The sequence below is a fragment of the Ursus arctos genome, unplaced genomic scaffold (genome assembly GCF_023065955.2).
Source record: "Ursus arctos isolate Adak ecotype North America unplaced genomic scaffold, UrsArc2.0 scaffold_3, whole genome shotgun sequence".
Classification (NCBI taxonomy): Eukaryota; Metazoa; Chordata; class Mammalia; order Carnivora; family Ursidae; genus Ursus; species Ursus arctos.
Window position 1 is genome coordinate 59,708,440 of NW_026622985.1, and position 24,503 is coordinate 59,732,942.

Below are 24,503 nucleotides of genomic sequence, written 5' to 3' on the forward strand. Positions count from 1 at the left end.
GTGTGTGTGTGTGTGTGTGTGTGTCTGTGAATGAATAGTGCTGAATGAACAGCTTTAGAAAGGCTTGTACTTACAAAGAACTTTTGTCTTCGTTGCTCTAGAAGAGCTGACACAATTATTCTTTCCTCAGCCACAACGATCCTGAATTATGCTTAGTGGGTGCTAGGTCTCGCTGAAAGAGTCACTACTAAGTAGGGGTGATTCATAATACGCTGACTCTCTGATGGCCTGGCAACCGAGCAATGAGAACAGATGCCTGCTCTAGTGGTGAAGGAGGGTTCCAGAGGCCCCAAGTTCTGGTCACTGCCCTTTCCCTTGTCGAATCCTAAGGACATCCAGGGAGAAGTGGGGGCCAGTAGCTACCAACTGGCGTGGAAGAAACTGCATATTCTACCAATTGGTGTAGCCGCATGGCTGCCTACTGGCTGAATGTTGTGACTGGCTGCGGAGACAGAGTGGCTAACTACTGCGTTCTCTTCCTAGGTTTCAGAAATGGAAGTCTGTATTTTCCATATTCAGTGGTACTCGGTGAGTCTCCTGGCTTCCTCATCCCTCAGTCCCCGTTGCCCACTGCACTTAACCGGAGACCTATGTTTTGTAACACAGCACAGTTCCGGCAGTGTAGTGGCTATGGAAAGACAATGAAAACGAAAGAGACTCAGACTGAACCTCATCAGGCTGAAAACAGGACCCGGAAACAAGACACCTACTCAGAAGGTGATATGGTGACCAGTATCCCGACTTCTCATATTGACACAGAAACTGACGACATTCCTGAAGCAATAGATGGGGTTTTGTCTTCTGTTGCCCAGAAGCAGCAGCTACATGGTGAGAGCCCTGCTCCTAACACCCTGTATAGAACATCACCTCAAGTCAACTTTGCATCTGAGGAAGGGAAGATGAGGCTAGAACAGAGCAAAGGATCCCCTGTAACACAGTTCTGGAAGACTTTGAAGGAAACTATCCGTTTGTACGACCTAGCTTACGGTAAAGCCATGCCAGACATCATGGTGCAGCACGGTGGGATTTCACAGAGCACCCCTGAGAGTGGAAGTGTGCTTCATAACTGTCAGGAGGGTGCAGACGGCATTACGTGTAAAGATGAAGAAAGCACCATCTGGTCGGAGCAGTGTCATGACGTAAGACGTGAGGAGGAGGTAAAGTCAGGCTCCATCATGGACATGAACTTGGGTAAAGAAAAAGGCTATGCAGCTGGTCCCCAGTTCGTGTCCTCTCCAGATGAAGCAAAAGACAGAGATGAAATCCAGGAAACCCTGAACACCAGTCTGTGCCAGTCTTCTGGAGATGGCAATAAGCTCCAGCAGGAAAGGCCAGTCTATGCCAGAAATAAAGCCGTGGAGGACCTGAGCCTACAATCCAAATCCCGGAGTCCCATTAGCTTTGGGGAAAGCATGCCAGACAATGGTAGTGGGGGCCGTGGCCTCCCTGTGAAAGTGGACAAAGGTGAAGTGGTAGAGAGCAACAGCTACCCTGAGAATTATGTCCCTCCCCCTAACCCCTTGGCCCAGGTTGAAGGCATCCAGTGTGATATGAGCCGATGGCTGGATGCAGAGCATGAGAAATCACCTGAGTCCTCACCGCAAAGCAGAAGGGCAGCAGAAGAAGAGGCGGTCAGGTGTGGGGAAATGGATGAGGTGGTAGAGAGGGACAGCTATTCAAAGTATGTTCCTAGCCCTGCCTGCTTGGCCCAGATGAACAGCAGGGGCGTGGATGAAGGGATTCAATGTGATGGGAGCTGGTGGCAGGATGCAGAGCTGGAGAAATCCCCTGAGCAAATGCCTTCCAAAGATGAAGAGTCCTCACCAGACTGCAAAACTAAGGGATCGCGGAGAAAGACCATCAGGAGCGGGAAACGGAGCACAGATGAAGAAGAAATGACCATGAATGAGGAGATTGAGGAGGAGGATCGTGAGAACTTCAAAAAGTATGCAAAGAGTAAAAAAACCGTGAAAGGCAGGAAGCAGAAATCCCTGAGCAACTTCTCAAGTGGGAACACGGTCTACTTATTGAAGAAAACTGCTGTCTTGAACACTGTACTTCCCAAGGATTCAGAAGACTGTGAGTTGGAAGAGGAAGCTGAAGGTGAAATGTATGAGATAGAATGCCTCTTTGAAGAAGTTAGTCCGCTGGGCCCTGTGACATCTTCCAAAGGAAGGATTTATCGCAAGGCTGGCAGGATCATCAGGATGCCACCTGAGTGCTCTCTCCCTCCCCAGCTTATCGTGTGGCCCACCAGAAATAAGTATAGGGTAAAGCTTGGAGAATACAAGAGCATCCCTACGGTATGCAACGTGACAGGACAGGATGGCAGGTTCCGAGGGGAACGTACCATGGCCAAGCAGGAGGGACTGGAGTCCAAGACAGCCTCCCACAAGCCGTGGCAATGTAAGTGACTAATGGGCTCATCCTCTTTGGTTGTCTGTGGTGGTTCCATACTGTGTCCTGGATGCACAGGCAGCCCTAGATCAACAGTATTTCTCCATTTTGAAAGTATGTTCTTAAACAACCGTAGGTGCCCATGTTTGTAGGATTGGCAGAGATCCCAGGTTTGAGCTCCTGCATTCCAGGAAATTGTGATGTAATTTGAAACAGAGCTGTAGGAGATGATGGAGAGCTAGGTGGTGGTAAAGGACAGGGGAGTGGAGAGAGAAACGAGTCATGGACATAGATCTAGGTGGAGTTGCTGAGAAAGGGCAGTCCATGTGGAGGTGGTGAATTTTGCTACAAATTTGGGGGCTGTGGTGTGGAGTGAGAATGGAGACAGTAGCATGAGCTCCGGTGGGCAGCCAGGGCAGGTCAAGTGTGTTTCAGGGATTGAGGCTGAGATCAGCCAGCCAGAGGGGAGACCTGTGATGAGTTGGGCAAGTGGGTTGGGCAGAATGGGCTAAAATAGTAGAAATTTTCCTTTTTTAGATTTTTGTCCTGTATGCAATAAGGAGGTGCCAAAAGCAAACTGAAAGAGAAAGGACAGGAAGAAATGTGCTCTGAAGGCATCTTCAGCTGGCAGTACAGTGTAGGAAGAATTTGAAGTGTGTCTGTGTGGCTGAAAACCCAGTATAAAGTCAGTTTAAATGAACATTGGATATAAAGTGATGAGGGTCCTAACTCACATGGGGGTAAAAGATACACATCTCAGAGAATCCATTAACAAAACTGATTAAGAAAAAAAAGGCTGGGGTTTGAACTTGAATACCTAAAGAAAATGATAACATCCATTGAAAAGTAAACTTGGGAAGGGAAGTTGTTTTGCTTTACTATGTGGTTGTCGATAGGAGGACTGGACAAGCAGGTCATGCACACCTGGTTGAAGCTTGAGTTTAGACCACACTATGTTTAGGGAGGATGCTCAAGTGAGTGGGAAGGGCCCAAAGTGGAGCCTGGGGGATGAATATACCTGCGGTGCAAAAATGAAATGTAGCAGGTAAGTGACGAGCGGGATGCATAAGGGCCCCCGGGGGAAATTTAATTAAGTTCCAGTCTTAGCTCCTAAACCAAAACACTGTCCATCTTACCTTTAGTCTTCTCAAAGTCTCATTTGCCTCTGCTGTCATTTCTCATCAGTGTGTAGGAATCAGTTTTTTCCATCCTATCACAGCCCTGTGAAGAAGATAACTTTAATTTACTCTTACACAGTTAAGATGATAATTTTCAGGCCGAATTGTCTAGATTGTGTCTATTATTTTGATTTTTTTTTTCTGCTAAGGACTGTAGAATGATACAGAATAGTATCTTAAATAATAGATTTTTGTGTGTAGGGTGTGTTTTTGATTTTTTTCCCTTGGTTTTTAAGCAACTTGAGTTATTTAATGTATGAATCACTTCTTCCCTCGCGTAACTGTGAGAGATGGAAAACCGAGCTACCTTACAAAGTTTCAAACAGATTCGAAGCAGGTGCTGTAAAGCTTAGGAAACAGACAGAAGGTACAGAGGTTGGTATCTATCCTGTGTCCAGTTTGGGTTTCATGATGGCTTTTAGGGGTTTGCTTGGGGTTTCGTACTCAGTGCATGTTCCGCCCTCCAAAACTAACACTGCTTGTGGGCAGTGAAAAATGGCAGCATTGTGACTGGGTAATAGACCTGAGATCTATAGATCCTCGCTTACACGTAGGTTGGAGCCAAAGCCTTTCCGTTCTGTGGAATGTCATTTTGATGCCGGTTTTCCACGTTTAATTCCCAGCGCTGTTAATGGTAGTCTGTTGTGGGTTATATGGGATTTTGTGAGTTATCCTGGTGGCTTATCAAAGTGTCCTTCCCAGTTTGGAGGTGGTAGAGCTGAGGACTGGAAGGTCAGGGTCTCCCTTAAGGGACTAGTAGCATAACAGGCTTCTCTTCACACTGAGTCTTGGTGTTGAGTATCCCTGCCACACCGTCAACCCCTGGGCCTGGGGTGTCAGGGAGCCAAGCAGTTACTGGCCCTTTCAAGGCACCATTCCTGCCCACAGTGGTCATAAGAAAAGACTGATAATCATGCTCAGGCAAAATGTTAAGACTTTTAACTTTATGCTAAAGATGAAAACTAAAGATATTAGTAATGATTCTCTGTATATCTTGAGTTTGTTAGACAGCTAATTTAAGGAACTCTTTTATTCTGTTGTTATTTCATAGGAAACAAATTGCTGTGTTCCAGCTACATAGAAGAGCTGAACAGTACATCGTCATGATGGCTTAGAACACAGGATCGTCCCTTGATTTGAAGTGAGAAAGCAGTTATACAAAAAAAGGAAAATGTCATTGTAAAGCCTTTGGAATTAAAAGAACTAAAACAGCAAATAAATTCAATTGCATGTGTGTGTGATTCTCAAGCATTTTCCTCCCTCTCAAAATGGCCACATCACTGGTAACACCACCAAAAGAGTTGGATCGTTCATGAATACTTCTGCCAGGTGTATTACTGTCTGGTAATCTCCCGGGAACTTTAAATATGGGGAAAGGATGGTGAGTTGAGGACAGAATAAAAAAGATGAAGGATTCCCCATCAGCAAGCACTACCCTGATGATAGAGATGGTACCTTATTTATTTTTTATAAATGGAAACCAGGCTTATAGTAGCTCCACTGATTGGTATGTCCATTGGTGGGTTGTAGTATATGTTACTTATTTCGTTGTACACTCATAGAAACAAGAGAAACGAACTCCTTATACTCAGAAACTACAACCTAAATGGTCAATTTGTGGAACAAGTCTTTTCCCACTAAATGGTACAGGTTAAGTCTGTGACTAGGTGCCAAAATGTTTATATGTGGATGAAGGCTGTCCTTAAGGTTATTTGTAAGAACAGGGCAGATGTGGAAAGGCTGGGTTGCTTCCTGGAAGGGCTTCCTGGGTGATCGTATGAACAATATTTTGATACCTATGGATGGGTTTACTCAATGTTGCCTCTGAGTTGCCCAGTGATGAGTTAACTATATTTGTTTACTCTATTTTTATATTTTTCAACTGTATTTTTAACTTCCTGTGGTAACAAATTTAACTCTCAAGATGGATTTTAAGGAGATGGTACAAAGTGATAGCACTGCATGTTTTCAGATGAGATGCAAAAAGGCAAGCAAAAGATAATACAGTTTCTAAAGCTGGTCTTATGATAAGGTTTGTGACTTACCTCCTTCCTAACCCCTACCTAAAAGACTGGGTAGATACTCTAGGAAAATATCTCTGATGCCTGTCCCCACCCACGGCTGGAGTATGGGATTCTCCTGTGTGTTTTAGTAACACCTGCATTTTCACTTTTGTAGCCCATGACATGACATGTCAGGACAGTTAACAATGTTTTCACCCTTGAGACCATGCATTCCTTAGGGCTATAGTAGCTCCATGGAATAATTAGAGCCTAGCACATCATATGCACTCAAATATTTGTGAATGAATGGCTTAGTGTCAATTTAGATGAACAGTTTTGGCCTTGTCACTGTTCCCACCATCATTCCAAGCCCAGAACATAACTGAAGTGGGAAGGCTGAGGTAGGAATGCATTAGCTGGAGTAAATGAACAATAAAGAAGACTTGAGTCCATATAATCCAACTTCCTTGTTTATCTGGGAACCAGGAAGGCATTCCACTACTCTAACTCCCCACCAATGATTCTGATTCAAATTCCAACAATCTGATTCATTTACGTATAAATCCCCATGCGAAGATTAAAGAGTGTGGTTTTCTATTAATATGTTAGTGTGAGTTGAATCTGATCGCTTTTTTGACACCTGTGAAATGAGTTTCAAGTGTTGTGGGTGAACTAACTCAGGACACTTAAATGGACCAGAACTGGGGCTCTTTGGCTACTGGGAGTATTAACTATTAACGCCAGTAATATGGAAGAGCAAGCACAAAAAGAGGACTGGTCCAATGAACACTGTGCCTGCGTTGTAATCCTTCCCAAAGTCTTACCTTTATTCTAGAGGCTAGATGAGAAGCCAAGCATAAGTGTGAAAACAAGTCCAAGATGAAGGGTACATCCCGACAACACCTTCCCTTTCATTTTCCCAAGCGGTTATTGTACCCTCTGGCACACCGAGTTCCTTAGGGTCAGACTCTACATAAAGATTTGTGTGCAGGAAATTTAGTGGGGAGTGCCACAGGGAATAAAACCTCTGAAGGGGCAAAGAAAGCATGATTAAGTATAGGGAGGAAGTATGGATGTGATGCAGTAACAACAAAGACCTTAGCCAAAATCCCACTGGGAGCTTCAGAGCTGCAATGATCCTGCAGAGTTGTCTCAACTGGGGTAAGAGGCCATGCCTTACACCCCTGCACCCTTTGAAAAGATCAATTGTGTAGTATAATCTAATCATGGGAGTAAAATCCCTTATAGTAACAGTTTACAGATTTGGCAAAAAAAATTGGAGGCTATTTTATAATGCTCCCTACCACAACCACAATGACAAGTTGATAGATACCTTGGTAGAAGGAGGTCTGGTGACTTCTCTTCCTTTCCTAAATAGGACTGGAGAGTACTGAGACTGAAAGGAGAGATTTTAGGATGAAGACCTTTGATTGATCAGCTTTATAGGCTCAGCAGTCTGGGAGCTGGAGCAGAGGAGGAAGAGGTTAGTTTGAGGTTCTTCTGGGTAAATTGGGCAAAAGGACTATAGGTCAAGGGATATGACAGACTAAAGTAAAGGACCACGGAACCTAGGCCAGAAACAGTAGACAGAGAAACCTGGGGTGAGAGAGAAGAGACAGGAATTAACTTGCAAGGGTTACATGCAGTAGATGGCAAGATTTCTTTTTTTTTTTTTTTTAATTTTATTTATTTGCAAGAGAGAGAGAGAAAGTGAAAGTGAGAGAGAGCATGAGTGGGGGAGATAGAGAGGGAGAAGCAGGCTCCCCACTGAGCAGGGAGCCTGATGCGGAAATCGATCCCAGGACCCTGAGATCATGAACTGAGCTGAAGGCAGGTGCTTAACCAACTGAGCCACCTAGGTGCCCCACAAGATTTCAATTAAAGCAGGAAGTGGAGGAAGGCTTCAGGAAGAGGTTTAACATTTAGAGCAGTGGTTCTCCAAGTCTGGCCCCCAGACCAACAGTGTCAGCATCGCTTGGACACTTGTCACACAACTGGAAATTTTCCAGTCCACTCCAGACCTAGTAAATCAGAAATTCTAAAATTCTAGGAGTTATGACACAGGAATTTGTTTTAACAACCACCCCAGGTGATTTTGCTGCTCCATAAGTTTGAGGCTCATCTATATTATTCTCCCATATTGTCATCGAATAGGTTTATGACGAACGAGTTTCCTGCAGGAGGAAGAAAATTCCTGGAAGAATTTCCTGCTGCATGCTGAACTATGTAAGACATGGCTGAATTTACTGGCCTTATAGTTTTCAGAAATGACAAATCCTGGCCATTCCAATCTGGGCCAACTGTTTTACTGAGATAAATTTTCGAAGGCCAAGACTAGGGGCACTAACTGAAGAGAGCTGCAAAAGGAGTCAACCTGGCCTGCATCACTTATTCTTTAAAGAGCAGGGAATCTGGGGCACCTCGGTGGCTCAGTCAGTTAAGTGTGCATCTGCCTTAAGCTCAGGTCATGATCCCAGGGTCCTAGGATGGGCCCCATGTGGGGCTCCCTGCTCAGCGGGGAGTCTGCTTCTCCCTCTCCCTCTGCCTCTTCCCCCATTCGTGTGCTCACACAAGCGAGCTGTCTCTCTCTCTCTCTATCAAATACATAAAATCTTTAAAAAAATTTTTTTAAATAAAATTTAAAAAAAGGGGGGGAATCCAAAGGGAAAGTGGCCGGAAGTAGGAATAATGTGTTCCTGGGACCCTGAATGATGAAAGCAGCAACAGACACTGGTGGAGAGGGAGGGACACTTGCTCCTGAGCAAGATCTGGCTCCACTTTGGCTCAGCAAAGAACAGACACCCTCCCCCAGCTACAGGCACCACTCCGACCTGCCGAGCTGCCTCAGCTGCGGCACAAAGCGACAACTTCTCAGGTGGGCTGTGCTTAGCTAACAAGATGAAGATGTATTTGGGGATGTGGGTAGCTGACCCAGTACAGTAATCACTACATCCTTATGATTTTTCTGAATCTACTATTCTGGAAATAATAATAGTCATGTGAAAATAGCAATAAGGCCTAATCAAGTTAAATACATGATTTTTCAATGTGTAGGTGTGTCTCACTCCTCCAAAAAAAAAGCTCAAGCAAGCATGCCAGGGGTTTATGAACATGGATCTTTTGAGTGCAGGAAGGCCCAACATGCTTTACACTGTTCAGTCAAAAAATGAAAACAAAATGGTGCAAATGTTTACAGTATGCTAAAAAGAGAGAAAAAAATTTTTTCTATGATACATAAATATTTCTGGATGACTTCACAAGAAATTGGTAACATTAACCATTGGGGAAGGGAACTGAGTGGCTGGGGGAGAGAAAAGGAAGATTTTTCCTGATTAAACAAACCTTACATACCTTTTAAATTTGGACCATGTAAATATATTATGATTCAAAAATAAATTAATGAATATTTTTTAAATAAATAAAGTAATGAGCTTTTATTATCCTGGACAACAGAGAAAAGTCAAACCTGAAGTCTCTGGGAACTAAGTAGCGCCCTGGGGACGGGAAGGCTGCAGCAGCACCTGGAGCTTCCTCAGAGACTCATGCCCAGTCCGGCCACCCTGGCGGGGGCAGCTCGAAGAAATCACAGACTGTAGGCATCAGGGGAGGACGACGCTGAACAAAGCTCTCCGGCCTGAAATCAGCCGCTGTCCAGAGCTAGCACCTGGGAAAGTACAACTCACCCGCCTGGGGTCACATCTTTGCTGGAAGGCAGGTGAGAATTCACACGTGTGACACCAAATACCCTGCTCTCTAGGCGGCTCTCTCCTAGTCCTCCCCGATTCCACATCCTCTGGTCTTTGGCCACAGCGTCTGATTTGTGAGAAGAGAATGTTGAACGAGTTAAGTCGTTGTCAGTCCGAGTCTGAACTCTCATTTGACTTGGAAGACTTATGCTTTCGTTTCTTCTTCTTCTTCTTTTCTTTCTTCCTTTTCTTATGCTTTTCTTTCTTCTTCTTTTTCTTGTGTTTCTCTTTACATGCTGAGGAACTGGAACTGCTCCCATCCTCATCGGAGGTAGAATCCTCCAGTAACTGTTTCAACTGCTGTATCCTAAACATAGAAGATTAACCAAAGAACCAAATTTAACTCGAAAATAAGATAGATAAAAATGATATAAGAGCAGCAGTGAGGGTAAAAAACATCATGAATCACTACCTTACCGAAGACAGCACTTATTTTTATTTCTGCAAGTTCTCCCCATTCTTGTCCACACCTGTGCCTCTTTGACAGGACTGTGCTGTAACTGGTGTACAAGCCATTCTGTATTCTTTTCCTGTCCTAACTATTTCTGCATGTTTCTCAGTCCTTACTATGTAACTTCAAACAGATGTCTCCTTTCCTTCATCACCGCCCCCCAACCACCCACAACCGCTCAAGTTCATACTAGGTAATCTACCTCCTTAACAATTAGAACTCTGTGTAACCAGTTTGAGAAAAACAAACTCTCTGCTTTCTTCACCCTATCTTTATTCATGTCTAAGGATAATCTTTAACAATAGCTCAGATCTGTAAAGACACTGAAGAAGATAAACTAAGTTACACTTGCCAACATCGACTATCAGTGGTGTAAGCAGGTGGGGCCAAGCCCACTGCTTTAAGCTAACCCAAGTGGAACGAGGCTGGCCTGCCCATTCCCCACCCACTGGCCTTTCCCGTGATGACTCCTGCCTTCCTAATAGTTCACAATTGAAGTACCATAGTTACCAAACCACTCATCTCATACTGGAACGGTTGTTTCCAACTTTATATAATTTCAGACTTTAAGAGGGTATTGTTATCACCAGGACCATCTCACCTTACATCCTTCTCATGTCTTTTATTCTCTCGTATGATGTCATACATGGGATCTTCATGTGCCTTTAGAATGAGAAAAGGTTAAGGTTGCATTAGGCTCCATGGACTATCAGTTAAATAAAAATTAAATCCATATTTCACTGAAACCAGGTTTTTTTCCTATTTGGTATAATTTTTTATTTAACATGTTCTAATCCATTCTAAGGGTTTCTATCACTGCAAACCCACTGAGGCTGTAACAAAGGATTTTCTAATTAGAAATATATAGATTATAATTTAAATAATTTTAAATAAATTAAATATCCTTTATAGAAGAACATAAACTATGGCAGAATCATGAAATACCCAAGGTAGAAATATTGAGGTAATTCTCTTTGTTCTGTTTGGAAAGATGACCAAGAGATAATATTAAGAAAAACAAGTGGGGCACCTGGGTGGCTCAGTTGGCTAAGTGTCAATCAACTCTGGATCTCAGCTCAGGTCTCAATCTCAGGGTCATGAGTTCAAGCCCCACAAAACAAACAAAAACGTACTGGGTCCCTTGGGGGCTCAGTCAGTTGGGCGTCCAAGTCTTGGTTTCCACTCAGGTCATGATTTTATGGGTTATAAGACTGAGCCCTGCACTGGATTCCACACTCAGCAGGGAGTCTGCTTGAAGATTCTCTCCCTCTGTCCCTCCCCCAACTTGTGTGCACATGCATGCACACTCTCTTTCTCTCAAAAATAAATAAGTCTTTTAAAAAAACCCTATTACTTCCCTACATGGGGATAATTACTATTAACATTTGATCTCTTTCTTTCAATCATTATTAATAATTTATGAAAAATTATAATCCTCTTATATACACAACTCTATTGTTTTTCACTTATGTCTTGGTGAACATTTTCCCATGACATTACATCTTCTAAAACATAATTCCTGGGGTGCCTGGCTGGCTCAGTCAGGAGAGCATGCGACTCTTGATCTCAGGGTCGTGAGTTCAGGCCCCTGGTTGGATGTAAAGATTATTTAAAAATAAAATCTCAAAAAATATAAATAATAATTTCTAATGACTAATTTGCATGTTACAGAAATTTATGTTGATATGTTAGACTGTTAAGTTTCCCACTTATCTTTAGTTTCTATTGTTTCAATCATATAAGAGTTATCCTTATATATACATATCCTTATTCATAAACAGTTGTGCATATATTGATGTTCTTTTATATTCTTACCCTTAAGTGGGATTTCTGAGCCCCCCAAAAATGAATATCTTCAAAGTTTTTGAGATTTATCACCAAACTATATTTTATATAATATTGTAAAAACTGACATTCCACCTAGAAGTGGATGAGTGATCAAAAATAATTACTCCAGATTATTAAAATAAAACCACAATGTTTTAAACATCTTTTTTTTTTTTAAAGATTTATTTACTTGAGAGACAGAGAGAGCATTAGCAGGGGGCTGAGCAGGAGGCTGGATGTGGGGCTCAGTCCCAGGACCCTGGGATCATGACCTGAGCTGAAGGCAGACGCTTAATCAACTGAAAGACCCAGGTGCCCCACAATGTTTTAAATGTCTTAAAAACTTTAGTGACTGTTGGCCCCAGTTTGTTATAGGCTGATAACCTCCGTATATCTAGACAGTGGCATATTTCACTTGGCAGAAGTTACTGAGTGGTAAATTAACACCTTTAGGAGATGACTCTATTAAAATAAACTGAGGAAATGATATTTCTATCTTACTGTCAACTAAAGAGCATATATAATTTATATATACACTTCTAGCTTATAATTTAAAGACTGGAAAACTAAAACTCTAATTTTAGTTATGAAACATGATTTTTTATGTAAGTTAAAACAAGTGATTGAATGAATAACAAAGCCTGCTTTAGAAAAGGAATCATTATTTCCAATGTATAAACAAATAACACTTTAATAAAAAGTTAGTTTTTTGTTAACTGTCACACAAATGTAATTTAATAAGAGATGTAGTCAACACCAGATACTCTGGCCAAAAACGTTCTGGGAATATATTTTATGTGAACTTCCAGTTCACTGATTACTGCCTGTTTCATTAATATTCACTATTTCTGAAAGATGTAAATTGACAAGGTGGGGTTCTACTTACTACTCTGAACTGTTCTAACTTTTGGTTGCCTTTGATAAAAAAGGGACATTCTTTGTCGCCTGTTCGGTGACCATACCGTTTACAACGCCAACCTAAAAACAAAGACACAAGGAAATATTTCTGTAAGATAACAATTTCATTTAATGAAGATGAAGAATCAGCAGATCATATTAAAGTTTTTCTTCATTAAACTCCAATTCTAAAAGCAAATGCGATGAGTGGATAAACCATGTAAGAGCCTAGAAAATAAAGGGAAACTAATTGCTTCCCCAAACGACCTTTATTCATGTAGCTTTAGGAATTAATATTACCTCAGCAGATAGGTAGAAGCAGGCAGCCCTGATGAGGAACTGGGAGGAGACATAAGAAAATGCATCCACACATTCCAGGGCACAAGATGGAAATATGCACCTTCGTGGAATTTGAGTGACTACAGACTTGGCATCAGGCATTGATGTGGGAAAAAATGAAGTGGTGAACAAAGCAGGAATGGGTGACACCCTTGTTACTTCTCTTACCTGCTTTCGTCCTCTCAGAACCATCTGGATTTGAGGCAACTCAGGAAGTCATATGAGTGGTGAGCTAAGTGAGACTCTGTGTGTGGACATTAAGGAACTCCAACCAAGGAAGTCAGGAAGCAGGATGAGGGAGTAAGATCAGCCAGGTTTGCTCCACGCTGGCAGCTACTCAAAGTATGACGTGAAAGAGAAGCAATGTTTTCCTTTTTAATTTTGAGGGCTGGATGCAGGAAACTATTGAAAAAGAATGAAGTTTGGAGATTCTTTATTGATGGCCTCTGAGCTGTCTCTGTCTTTAACTCCCCAGACATTTAAAGTTCAGGAAAGAAGGATTATACTCCTTCAAACCAAAGTTCTTTGTGTTCAAAATATTGTTACTGTTAAAGGAAAGGTGATTCTTGCTATTCATTTTTTTTTTTTAAGATTTTATTTATTTATTTGACATAGAGACAGCCAGCGAGAGAGGGAACACAAGCAGGAGGAGTGGGAGAGGAAGAAGCAGGCTCCCAGCAGAACACTGGGATCATGCCCTGAGCCGAAGGCAGACGCTTAATGACTGAGCCACCCAGGCGCCCCTGATTCTTGCTATTCAAAATGTGGTCATGGGCAAGCAAAATCAGCAACACATGGGAGATTGTTAGAAATGCATAGTGTTAGACCCAACCCAGAAATACAGAAACATACTAGAGTTTTAAAAGATTAATTGATTTATCAACATATTAAAGTTTGAGAACCACTGTTCTAGATAACACTATAATCAATAAAATCAATGAAAGGATGTACATGTATGTGTCTATTATCCCACTTGGGATGAGTCGAAATTTTGTGGGGCCTGAGTTTAAATTATGGAGAGAGGAGCTCTTTAGGAAAAAAAAATCTTGCCTTGTCAAATTTCACAAAATCATATGACCATGTCAACACATCATTGTGTCCCTTGCAGGCCCTTGAAAATCACGAGTAAAACTGGCTCTGTTCCTAACCCAGATACTTATTTTCCAAGTCGGTGCAAATAACTACAAAATGGTAATTGAAATGGGGGCACATGGGTTGCACAGTCTGTTAAGCATCAGACTCTTCCTCTTGGCTCCGGTCATGAACTCAAGGGTCATGAGGCAAGCCCCAGATAGGGCTCCGGGCTCAGCAGGTAGTCTGCTTCAAGATTCTCTCCCTCTGCCCCTTCCCCAACTCGAGCATGCTCACTCCCTCTTTCTAAAATAAATAAATAAATTTTTAAATGGTAATTGAAATATAAGTAACCACCTATAAAACAGAGCAGTGGTTTTCAAACTTAAAAAACAAACAAACAAACAAACAAACAAACAAAAAAACTGTAGACTTCTGAGTAAGATAACAGACTAAACACATTTACTTGCTCTCATTCCCTTCCTGACATCCCATAAACATGACAATGAAGAGGATTCTTTTCAAAAGGAATAAGCCAGGAAACACTTCAAGAATGGCCAAGTGACAGCCTCCATAAACGCACTGAAAATAGTTGTAAACTTGCCCAAATCAACTTATTTGAAACTCTAGAAATTAACGAAAGGTTTGCCACAATCTAAGGAGCATTAATTCAAGAAAAGCTAGTGAAGCTTGGTAAGAACAGCAGGATGTCTGGCATTTTAACCAGACCTACTCCCAGTCCTGATTTCCATAATAATCTTAAAAACCAACAGCCTTGCAACCATGACAGCCATGAAAAGCAACAGTCCTGCACCCTCAAAGAGGGTAAGACCAGGTTTTGAGCCCCCCAAAAAACCCTAATCCCAGAGCACAGAGCCACACTGACAGGGTGTTGTTGCTATTTAACCAGTCTTATAGTTTACAGGAAAAGCCCAATTCCTCAGGATATTTGTTGAAAACAATCACCTGCAATTGTTTAACATCAGTTGCCAATGGCTGTGATCTCATTGGATAAACAGGAGCCCTGCTAAAAATGTAAAAGATCCAGGGAATGAGATGTCCATAGAGGCTTTCAAAAAATTCTGACACAATCCTGGGAGGCTAGAAGGCTGTGCACATGTGTCAACATTTGTTATATTGTTTTTTTTGATAGTAGCCATCTTAATGGGTATGAGGTGGAAATTCACCGTAGATTTGATTTATACTTCCCTAATGATTACTGACACTGAGAATTGTTTCATGAGCTTACTGGATATCTGTATATGTTCTTTAGAGAAATGTTTATTCAAGTCCTTTATCAAATTTTAATCAGGTTGTTTGTATCTTCATTGTTTTTAGGAGTTCTCTATATATTCTAGATATAATCCCTTATCAGATATGATTTGCAAATATTTTCTCCCATTCTGTAAGCTGCCTTTTTACCCTATTGATAATTTTTATTCACAAAATTTTGAAATTTTCACGAAGTCAAATTTGTCAATTTTCTGTTGTTGTTGCCTGTACCTTTGGTGTTTAATCCAAGAAATCACTGCCAAATCCAACTTTGTACAGCTTTGCCCTATGTTTTCTTCTAAGAGATTTTATAGTTTTAGGTTTTACATTTAAGTCTTTGATCCACTTAGAGTTAAATTTTGTATATGGTATTAGATAAGGGTCCAACTTCATTCTTTTGCATGGGGATATCTGTTTTTTTAAAAAAAAAAAAAGACTGTCCTTTCCCCATTTAATGGTCTTGGCTCCACCATAACAAAAGATTATAACAACAAAGAAGATGACTCAACATACAGGAAACAGGAGATCCAACACAGGAAACAAGCTAAGGGAAAGCACAGAATGATCGTGTCTTAGTTTGGGGCTCCCCTAACAAAATAAAGACTGGGTCACTCACACAACAGGAATTTATTGTCTCACAGTGCTGGACACTGGAAATCTACGATCTGGGTGCCAACAGGGTTGTTTTCTGATGGTTACTCCCCTGGCTTGCAGACAGCTGTGTCCTCTCAACGTGTGTCCTCACACAGTGGGAAGAGGGCAAGCTCTCTGGTCTCTTCTTAAAAATAACTAATCACATCATCAGAGCCACCTTCATTACTTCATCTAATCCTAACCACAACCCAAACACCCCATCTCCAAATACCATTCCATTGGGAAGTAGAACTTCAACATATGAATTTGTAGAGGGACACAAACATTCAGTTCAAAACACAAAGTGAAGGGAGATCACTGGATGATAAGCATGGGAGCAACCATTTTCAGAGGATGAAATTAATAGAATGCCTCAAGTATTTGAAGGCCTTAAGATTCATCCTTCAAAACAGTTTGAGGTTGAGTAAGAAATCAGTACATGGAAACCAAAAACAATAACAACAGAATAAAACAAAACACACACACACACACACACACACACACACACACACACACAAATACCAAAAACAAGACAACCATTAATCCAGGGGAAAGGAGGGAACTTTTTAGGATGCATGAAAGGAAAAGTAATCAGTTTACGAAATGATTCAGCTCTGGATATAATCAGAATAAAATAAACATCAAAGACTTATCTAACCAAAATTATGAAAAAACCATTTTGGGGAGATGTGATATAATAAGAGTACATGTGTGTGGTAGGACCAGGCGAGAGCTAAATGCTCATCTTCCATTGTACAATGTCAATAAATAACACCTAATCCTGCAAAATCAATACAATATGTAATCTTAGACACATGAAGATAAATAGCAAAATAACCAAGTAAAAGAGCTGTGAGTGGAAATGAAGAAAAAGAGACTGGAAACTATTTTAATTATGTGTATGAAGAATCTTTGTACAAACAAATGCCTTTAAAAGGCAGCAATACCCTTTCTTCAAATACTGACTTATGTTAGATGAAAAGTGTTGCCACCCTTGGGGCGCCTCGGTGGCTCAGTCATTAAGTGTCTGCCTTCGGCTCAGGGCGTGATCCCGGGGTCCTGGGATCGAGCCCCGCATTGGGCTCCTCTGCTGGGAGCCTGCTTCTTCCTCTCCCACTCCCCCTGCTTGTGTTCCTTCCCTCACTGGCTGTCTCTCTCTGTCAAATAAAATCTTAAAAAAAAAGAAAAGAAAAGAAAAGAAAAGAAAAAGAAAAGTGTTGCCACCCTACTGGGGTGGGGGTGTGCATGCACAGCACACCTGTTCGGGACCCACCCTCTGGGGCCCATAGCTCCTCTCAGGTTACACGGATGAAACCTTAACACCATTGATGGGGTGGGGGGGGCACGAATGATGCAAGACCCAAAGGGACTTGCCCTCCAGTGCATCCCTTGTCCCTCATGGCATTTCTACAATTGAATATCCTTTTTGTTATTGGAATATTGGTCCTGTGGATGACCACTGCCTTTGGAGTCAGAAGCCCTGGAGTTAAAGCTCTCCTCTACCTCTTACCTCGGACCACTAACTATAAAACAGAGATTATGCCTTGACTTAACAGGGCTGCAGTGAGAACAAATTAATTAATTAATTAATTTATTTATTTATTTTAAAGATTTTATTTATTTGACAGAGAAAGAGAGAGAGAATGCACACAAACAGGGGGAGCAGCAGGCAGAGGAGGAGGGAGAAGCAGGCTCCTGGCAGAGCAGGGAGCCCGATGCGGGGCTCAACCCCAATACCCTGGGATCATGACCTAAGCTAAAGGCAGCCACTTAACTAACAGAGCACCCCAGGCGCCCCGGTGAGAACAAATTTAAAAAAAGAAGTAAACGTGCTTTGCAAATCATGGTATATAAGTTGTGTGTATTGAGGACTGTTACTTGCAACCCTCCCATGCTCACACTGCATAACTTTGACTTCTTTCCCCAGGGGCATCCAAAGTCCTTTCGTTGGTGCGTGAGCCAGAAATTCCCTGGCATGTTCGTTCCCTGGTACATCCGGTATACAGTCTTCTGGCTTAGTCTCATCTTCCTAAAAAAGGAAACAACGTGTACACAACATGGCAAAAAAGCACGGGAATCCTCTCCCACCTGCTTCAGAACACAGCACTGCCTGGCTTTCGCAGGGGTTTGACAAGCCCATGTCATCCTAAGTTCCCCTCTCAAGTACTAGAAAGAAAGACAAATTATACCTGACAGAAAAACCAGAAATAAATGTACCAGAAGAACTATATCATGAAGATGATATAGCTATTCTTAGAGAAACATTACTAGTATTGTTCACATAGGGATGATTTGTGAGCTCCAATTCCTGATTCTAGATCACAAAAATTAGATTCAGATCACAAACTTTTCTGGTACCTTAAAAGCCTTGTGGAATGAAGCAAAGCATAGAATTAAGCAAGATTTCCTGAAATAATAAAAATAACATGTTAAATTAAAAAAGATGATTATCTCTTGGAGGCCACTGTCATGTTTTATAATCTCACACCTGCTGTATTTATGAAGTGTGTTTTCACTACCAAATAACTTCATTATACAATTTATACAATTAAGGTTTTTTTTTTTTTTTTTTTTTACTGATTGTTTTCAGTTCCCATGAATATTAAATTTATAATGAAAGGTTTTGTAACAGTCTTTTCTTTTCACTGAAGGTGAGCAAGCAGAAAGCTGTCTGGCCTCCACTGAGCCCTCTAGGTCTCCCTCCCACAGAGACTGGACTCTAGGGCCAGGTGCTGCTGGGGGGTGGGTGTCCTGCACCAGGGGCTGGACTAGAGGACCTACCAGTCTCCTCAGACACTACTGTTCTCTGAGCTGATGACACTCAGGAAACCAGCAGTAAGGCAGAGAAGGAGCACAGCTGTGAGAAGATGCAGCCACAGCAAGAGAGAGAGGGAGGGAGAAGAGGACTGATGGCTGAGGAACACGTGGGCCTGCCACCATTTCTTAGGGAACAGACACACGGCTGATTACATTTCTACAAAGGCACAGGCTGGACACAGAAAGCCCAAAGTGTATGAACCGACTGGCATCTGCAGGGAGAAGCGGGGTTACCATAAAAGGACGTTCAAAACCTTATGCAACAGGTTTTTATAACAAGTTCCTGAGTCTGAGCACTGAGTCAAACATGTCTAAGAGGATAACCAAAGGCACAAACTTCACACTGACCTTGATAAGCCCAGGAGGAGGTTTTTCATAACTAGAAAGGAAAAGAAAAAATATCATCAATCATGTTAACAGGAACATAACACATTTTAGTGAGCAAAAAGCAACGGCAGGCCAAAATAAAAAGGATACTTTTAGTAAAACCTTAAAACTATCCTATATCTAAAGCAGTTAATAAAATATGCCCAGCAGTCAGGGAGCCCATATAAATAAACTGATGCCACACCACATCCTGTGGAGATCTAGAACTGAAATTCACTGAAGCACTAACTAGGTGTCTGAGCACAGTGATTTTATTGTTGAAGAAGAGAAAGCAAGAGATTGCAGGGGAAATGTGAAGAAGACCTGTGAGCTCATCATGGTTCCAAACTGTCACCGTTGTCAGATTATTTACCTAGCAAAACTTCCACTTACTCAACACTGTAGAGGCCCTTGGGGGGGGGGGGAGGTTGAGAAATCTTTTCTACCTTGGCAGGGGGGAGCACAGGGGGCTAAGAGCAAAGCTGGAGGGGAGGGCCTGTTGCAGGGGATGGCAGTGGAGGTGATCTGTCCTTGAGCCTTCTTCTCCCATTTCCCTGAAGCAGCTCCTAGTTCAAATCCTGCCCACCCACCCTGCCTGAGCCGTCTGTTCCTCAGCTCTCTGACAGCCCTCTGTGCCTGTACTGACCTTGCCGACTCGGGGTCCAGGACCGTTGCACGGTGCCTGGATGACAGGCAGCATTCAGTAAACAATGCTGCTAGACTAAGGGGATGTATGATGTGTGGGAATGTACCTTCCCTTCGAGCTCTCAGATCCCCCCCTCCCAAGGTTCCTAAGGGAATATACACATCATGCTTATGCTCCCAATTCATTTTCACTTCCCATCACTCTGCCGGAACTGCCCCTAAAGCTTCTGGGTTCCCAATATGGAAAATTAGTACCAAATCCTCATGTTCGCTTTTCAGTACTGACCTACTTCTAGCTATAACATATACCATGTGGGTGTTTATTTGGCTTTTAACTGTGAATGCCTATGGGACTATAAAGGAAAATAAGAATGCAAAAAAGAAACATGATAACCAAACATCCTGGGTCAATTCAACACTCCCACAAATAACATTTTACTGAGGACATCTGGGCATAGCAGCTGGCTTAAAATGGTGAAAAGACTCCAGAAAATTGGAAATGTGAGAGCTTCAACATTGCTGCACCCAGATGGTGAAGCAAGGGTGAGTAATTAGGTGTTCTACAATGAAAATGTATTCCTTTTATCAACAGAAAAACATTAATAAATCTTTAAAAAATGAATTATATATTGATATGGGACAATCTCCACAATAGTTGAAGTAAAAAAAAAAAGGGTGGGGAGGGAATAGGGAGCAAAACAGTGTATTTGGTAAGCTTCTACTTGTGTGTATGGGAAGAAGACTATATATGGCCACATACACACACACCTTTTAGATAGCTCTATAAGGATAACAAAGAAACTAGTTACATGCTTGCCTCTAGGGATAGGAACTAAGGATCATAAATGAGAGAGATCTTTGTTTTTCATTCTATCCATATCTACACGCAGTAACCTGCAAAACGCTGTGTTTTTTTTTTTTAAGATTTTATTCATTCATTTGAGAGGGAGGGAGAGAGAGTACAAGCAGGGGAGAGGCAGAAGCAGACTCCCCACCGAGCTGGGAGCCTAACATGGGGCTTGATCCCAGAACCTGCAGATCATGACCCAGCTGAAGGCAGACACCCAACCATTTGAGCCACCCAGGCGCCCCTGCAAAATGCTTTTTAATTGCAAAAGAAAAATGAAATCAATGGTAACTACATTACAGCTCTGTTGATATAAACCCAGGTTAATATATCTCTGAAAGAAAAACCAAAGATAACTTGGGACTAAGAAAGAAAAATGGAGCCAAAAATATGCTATTAGGAGTTCATATCTCCTATAGAGTTATGTATGCTGGATTTGTTTTAACAATCAATGCTATTTCTGTAATAGTTTCAGGACTATAACCTCCATTCTAGCCCTAATTAACTTGATATTTTCCTCCCAGAAAAAAGGAGCAGGAACAATAGGCAAAACTAAATTTGATATTCAGGTAATATTAAAGATTCCACATAAAAACGCCTTGCAGAAGTAATCAATTATTGTGCCGGGCATGCTCTAGGTAATAGAAGGGAGAACTAAAGGAATAAGGATATAACTAAATCCAAAAAAACACATAAAATGAAAACTGCTCTTAAAATGCCTGGGTGGCTCAGTTGGTTAAGCATCTGCTTTCAACTCAGGTCAAGATCCCAGGGTCGTGGGATGGAGTCCTGCATGGGGCTCCTTGCTCAGCAGGGAGTCTGCTTCTCCTTCTGCCTGCTGCTCCCCCTGCTTTTGCTCATTCTCTCTCTCTCTGACAAATAAATAAATAAATCTAAAAAAAAGAGAAGAAAACTGCTCTCAGAAGTGACAATAACTCTTTATAACTGTCCTGATAAAAGGAGATGTTCTATCTTCTTTGAGTAGATAGATTTCTAGCAGGAGTATTTTTCAGTTCTAAATCAGTGTTAATGTGAATCCTGCAGAGGGGAAGCAAGGTGTAGTAGAAACCTCACGGGCTTTGGATGTAAAAACCTTTGGTTTGAAGTATGATTCATTCTCACTGTGTACTTTGGGCAATTTACTTAATCCCTCAGAGCCTTGATTTCCGCATGGGTGACTATGTCACACCACACACTTGCTGGCCTCTGTCCCTTGTTGAAGACAAGTCCATGCTCTCAAGAATCACGAGGCACCTCACGACTGGAGCACTAGCATCACAGAGGCCAAGATTTGGAGCAACAGAGGTGGAAGAAAACAACTTGCCAGGTGGTAAATGACAGTCTCTAATCTAGAGCTTTTCTAAGCAGACAGAAGAGGATGTGCCCCTTTAAGATTGCACAGTAAACAACTAAGCACGAATAGACTTAGCTTCTTAGGTGTGGTCCAGTGACTTTTCAAAGCAAATGCTTAAAATATTTTCTAACACAACATGGTGGCATAATCTAGCAGAACAATGGAAATCTGCACAAATTGGGGAAATGATCCAGTTCATCTGCAGCCATTCATTTAAAATATTGATGCCATGGCTTATGCACAGAGACCAAAGGGAGTTTGGTAGTACAGTCTATGAATCCAATAATCTAGTAATACATCCTTTGAGCCACAAGAGTTGTACAAAAACAACATATGGCCAATCAAACAGAAATCCAAATTCCTGAAAAATATGTAATTGTTATTGCCAAGATGAAAAGGAGTGTGATAGAACTACACATTGTGAAATCTATTATTAGCAATGGCATTCCCTAAAAAAGCCCATTTACAACTGTTTTCACAAATTTAAAGGAAGGTAGGTAGTTGATGGCTCAAGGGTCACACTGAAAGGAGCAGTTCAGCCTCCAACAGTGCAATGCATTTTGTGTCAAAGCTCCCAGGTTATAACTATAAAGAATCTGAATCCTTTGAGGGCTTTCTCTTACATGATCATCTTAGGTTAGGTTATCCAAGTGCCTGAAATAGAAACGAAGTATGTATTGAAGAACTCCGTGAGCACCAAACTTACAAGTTTGCCAGGGAATTACAGAAAGACAGAATCACAGAAAGGAACTGGAAGATCATGAATCCACCTCCCACCTGATGTTTCAATCTCCTTTACAGCCTGCCCTCCTCCCGCGGGTTATGGGCTCTCTCCCTGAACCCGCTGGAGCTGGGGGCGCACGGTGGCCCTTTAAGTCAGGCCATGCTGACCAGCAACCACAGGAGACTTTGGCCGTAATTCTTTTTGTTGAGCTGGAATTGACCTCTTTGTAGCCCCCACCCTTCGTGCTGGTAAAAACCCGCAGGACTAAAGAGAACAAGTCTCCACTCTCTTCCACCTTTGGGATCTTTAGGGACAAGCCCTCATCCCATTCTCCAGCCCTCTCCCCCGCACTAACTTCCCTTCTTAGCAGCAGAAGAAGAGAATGGGGGTTTTATCCGGTTCCCGGGGGGCCCTGTGAACCGATCACTCTGAAAGGGCAGGACGGCAGCGCTCACTGCACCTGCCTCGTGTTCAGTCCCCAGATCCCCGCCGAGCGCCTACTAAGTGCCGCACGGTCCTCAGCGCCAAGCAGAGCCCCGGCCGCACGCCCACCTCGGACTTAGAAATAAAGCCCAAGCTTCCCTGCCGGCCCAGGCCGCTCGGCGCGAGGGGGGAACGGCCCTTCCCTCCTCGCGGAGGCGCGACCGAAAGTCCGGGTGCCAGCGCCGCACGGGTCCCCTGGGACCCAGCCTCCCGCGTCCCCGCGGTGCCGGGCCACCCCGACCCCGCGCCTCGCGGAGGAGGCGCCGACTCACAAGGACTCCAGGTGTTTGAGCTGCTGCAGCTGCTGCGCGTCGTGCCGCCGCCGCTTCTGCTCCCGGCGCCGCTGCAGCTCCTGTTCGGCCGGCTCCCGCGGCCGCCGCACGCCCCCGGCCCCCGCGTCGCTGCGCCTCGGCCGGGACGACATCGTGGCCGGCGCGGCTGAGGCGGCCCCGCGGCGCGCCTGAGGCGGCTGAGGCGGCGAAGAGGGCACTTCCTCCGCGCGGGGGCCCTCCGCCCCGCAGCGCCCCCTCCCGCCGCCCGCCCGGACAGGGCCCGCTGTCCCCGCCGAGGCCTCCTGGTCCCCGCCTCCCGCCAGGCCTCCCCGACGCCTCCCGCGTGGTGGCCCCGAGTCCGCGCTCGGAGCGCTGGGGCCCCGCCGCCAGGCCGGCCGGGGTCGGAGCGCGCCCCCTGCCGGCGTCTGCGAGCGGGGCGGGGCGGGGCGGGGCGGGGCAGGGCGGGGCGGGGGAGACCTGCGGGACAGCCGGGGAACCCCGCCCCCCCCCCCCCCGCGCGCCCCTCCCCGGGGAAGCCCGGGACCAGTGCAGGGCCGCCTTGTGGCCCCCCTGGCTAGACGCGGGCTGCTGCTATGTGGTACTGGGATTCACCCAGCTTTGAAGAAAGCAAGACACCCCAGAGAAATTCTCTAATCTTCACAGCGTGGTTAAAACGTAGTCAGTCTACAGTGTATCTAGACAAGGTTTGGGTGCTAGAAGGAAAGGCTATAGACACTGAGTGTTATGTGCTGGTTATTGAGCTAAGCCCGTAAGAAAAGTAGATTTATTCTTTAAAAACTTACTAAGTGCTGTTATTACCCTTATGTATTACTCTTATTTTATACGTAAGAAGGAGGCCGAGAGAGTTAATTAACACGTCCAAGGATGCAGTAGGAAGTCGTGGAGCCGGGCTGCGAGTTGCTAAAGGGTTTAACTAGGTTGCATTTTGTACATGTATCTGATATGTGAAGTTATGATCACTGTTTTAGCTTTAACATAATGGAAGAAACCACAAAGGAAGTAAAAGTGACAGCATAGGGAATATTCCCCTCAATGTGGCGTTCACCTTAGTTAATACTTAAAATGTATGAGGAGCTCCTTCATATTTATTAGAAAAAATCTAAATTAACCAACACACAAAGGCTATAAACAGAAACACATGTTACACCGATATGTCCCAG

At 43.3% G+C, this 24,503-nt stretch overlaps 1 protein-coding gene across 1 annotated transcript; it reads right to left on the minus strand.

Moving 5' to 3' along the window:
• Positions 1-8,210: 8,210 nt before the first annotated feature.
• Positions 8,211-23,509, minus strand: LOC113262535 (retinitis pigmentosa 9 protein). The gene is made up of 6 exons (XM_026508969.4): positions 23,323-23,509; positions 18,980-19,010; positions 17,714-17,843; positions 12,489-12,580; positions 10,377-10,438; positions 8,211-9,631 (listed from the first exon to the last, which is right to left on the minus strand). Exons 1-6 carry the CDS (start codon positions 23,472-23,474, stop codon positions 9,433-9,435), a joined length of 666 nt encoding a protein of 221 aa, XP_026364754.1. The 5' UTR covers positions 23,475-23,509; the 3' UTR covers positions 8,211-9,432.
• Between the last annotated feature and the right edge of the window lie 994 nt (positions 23,510-24,503).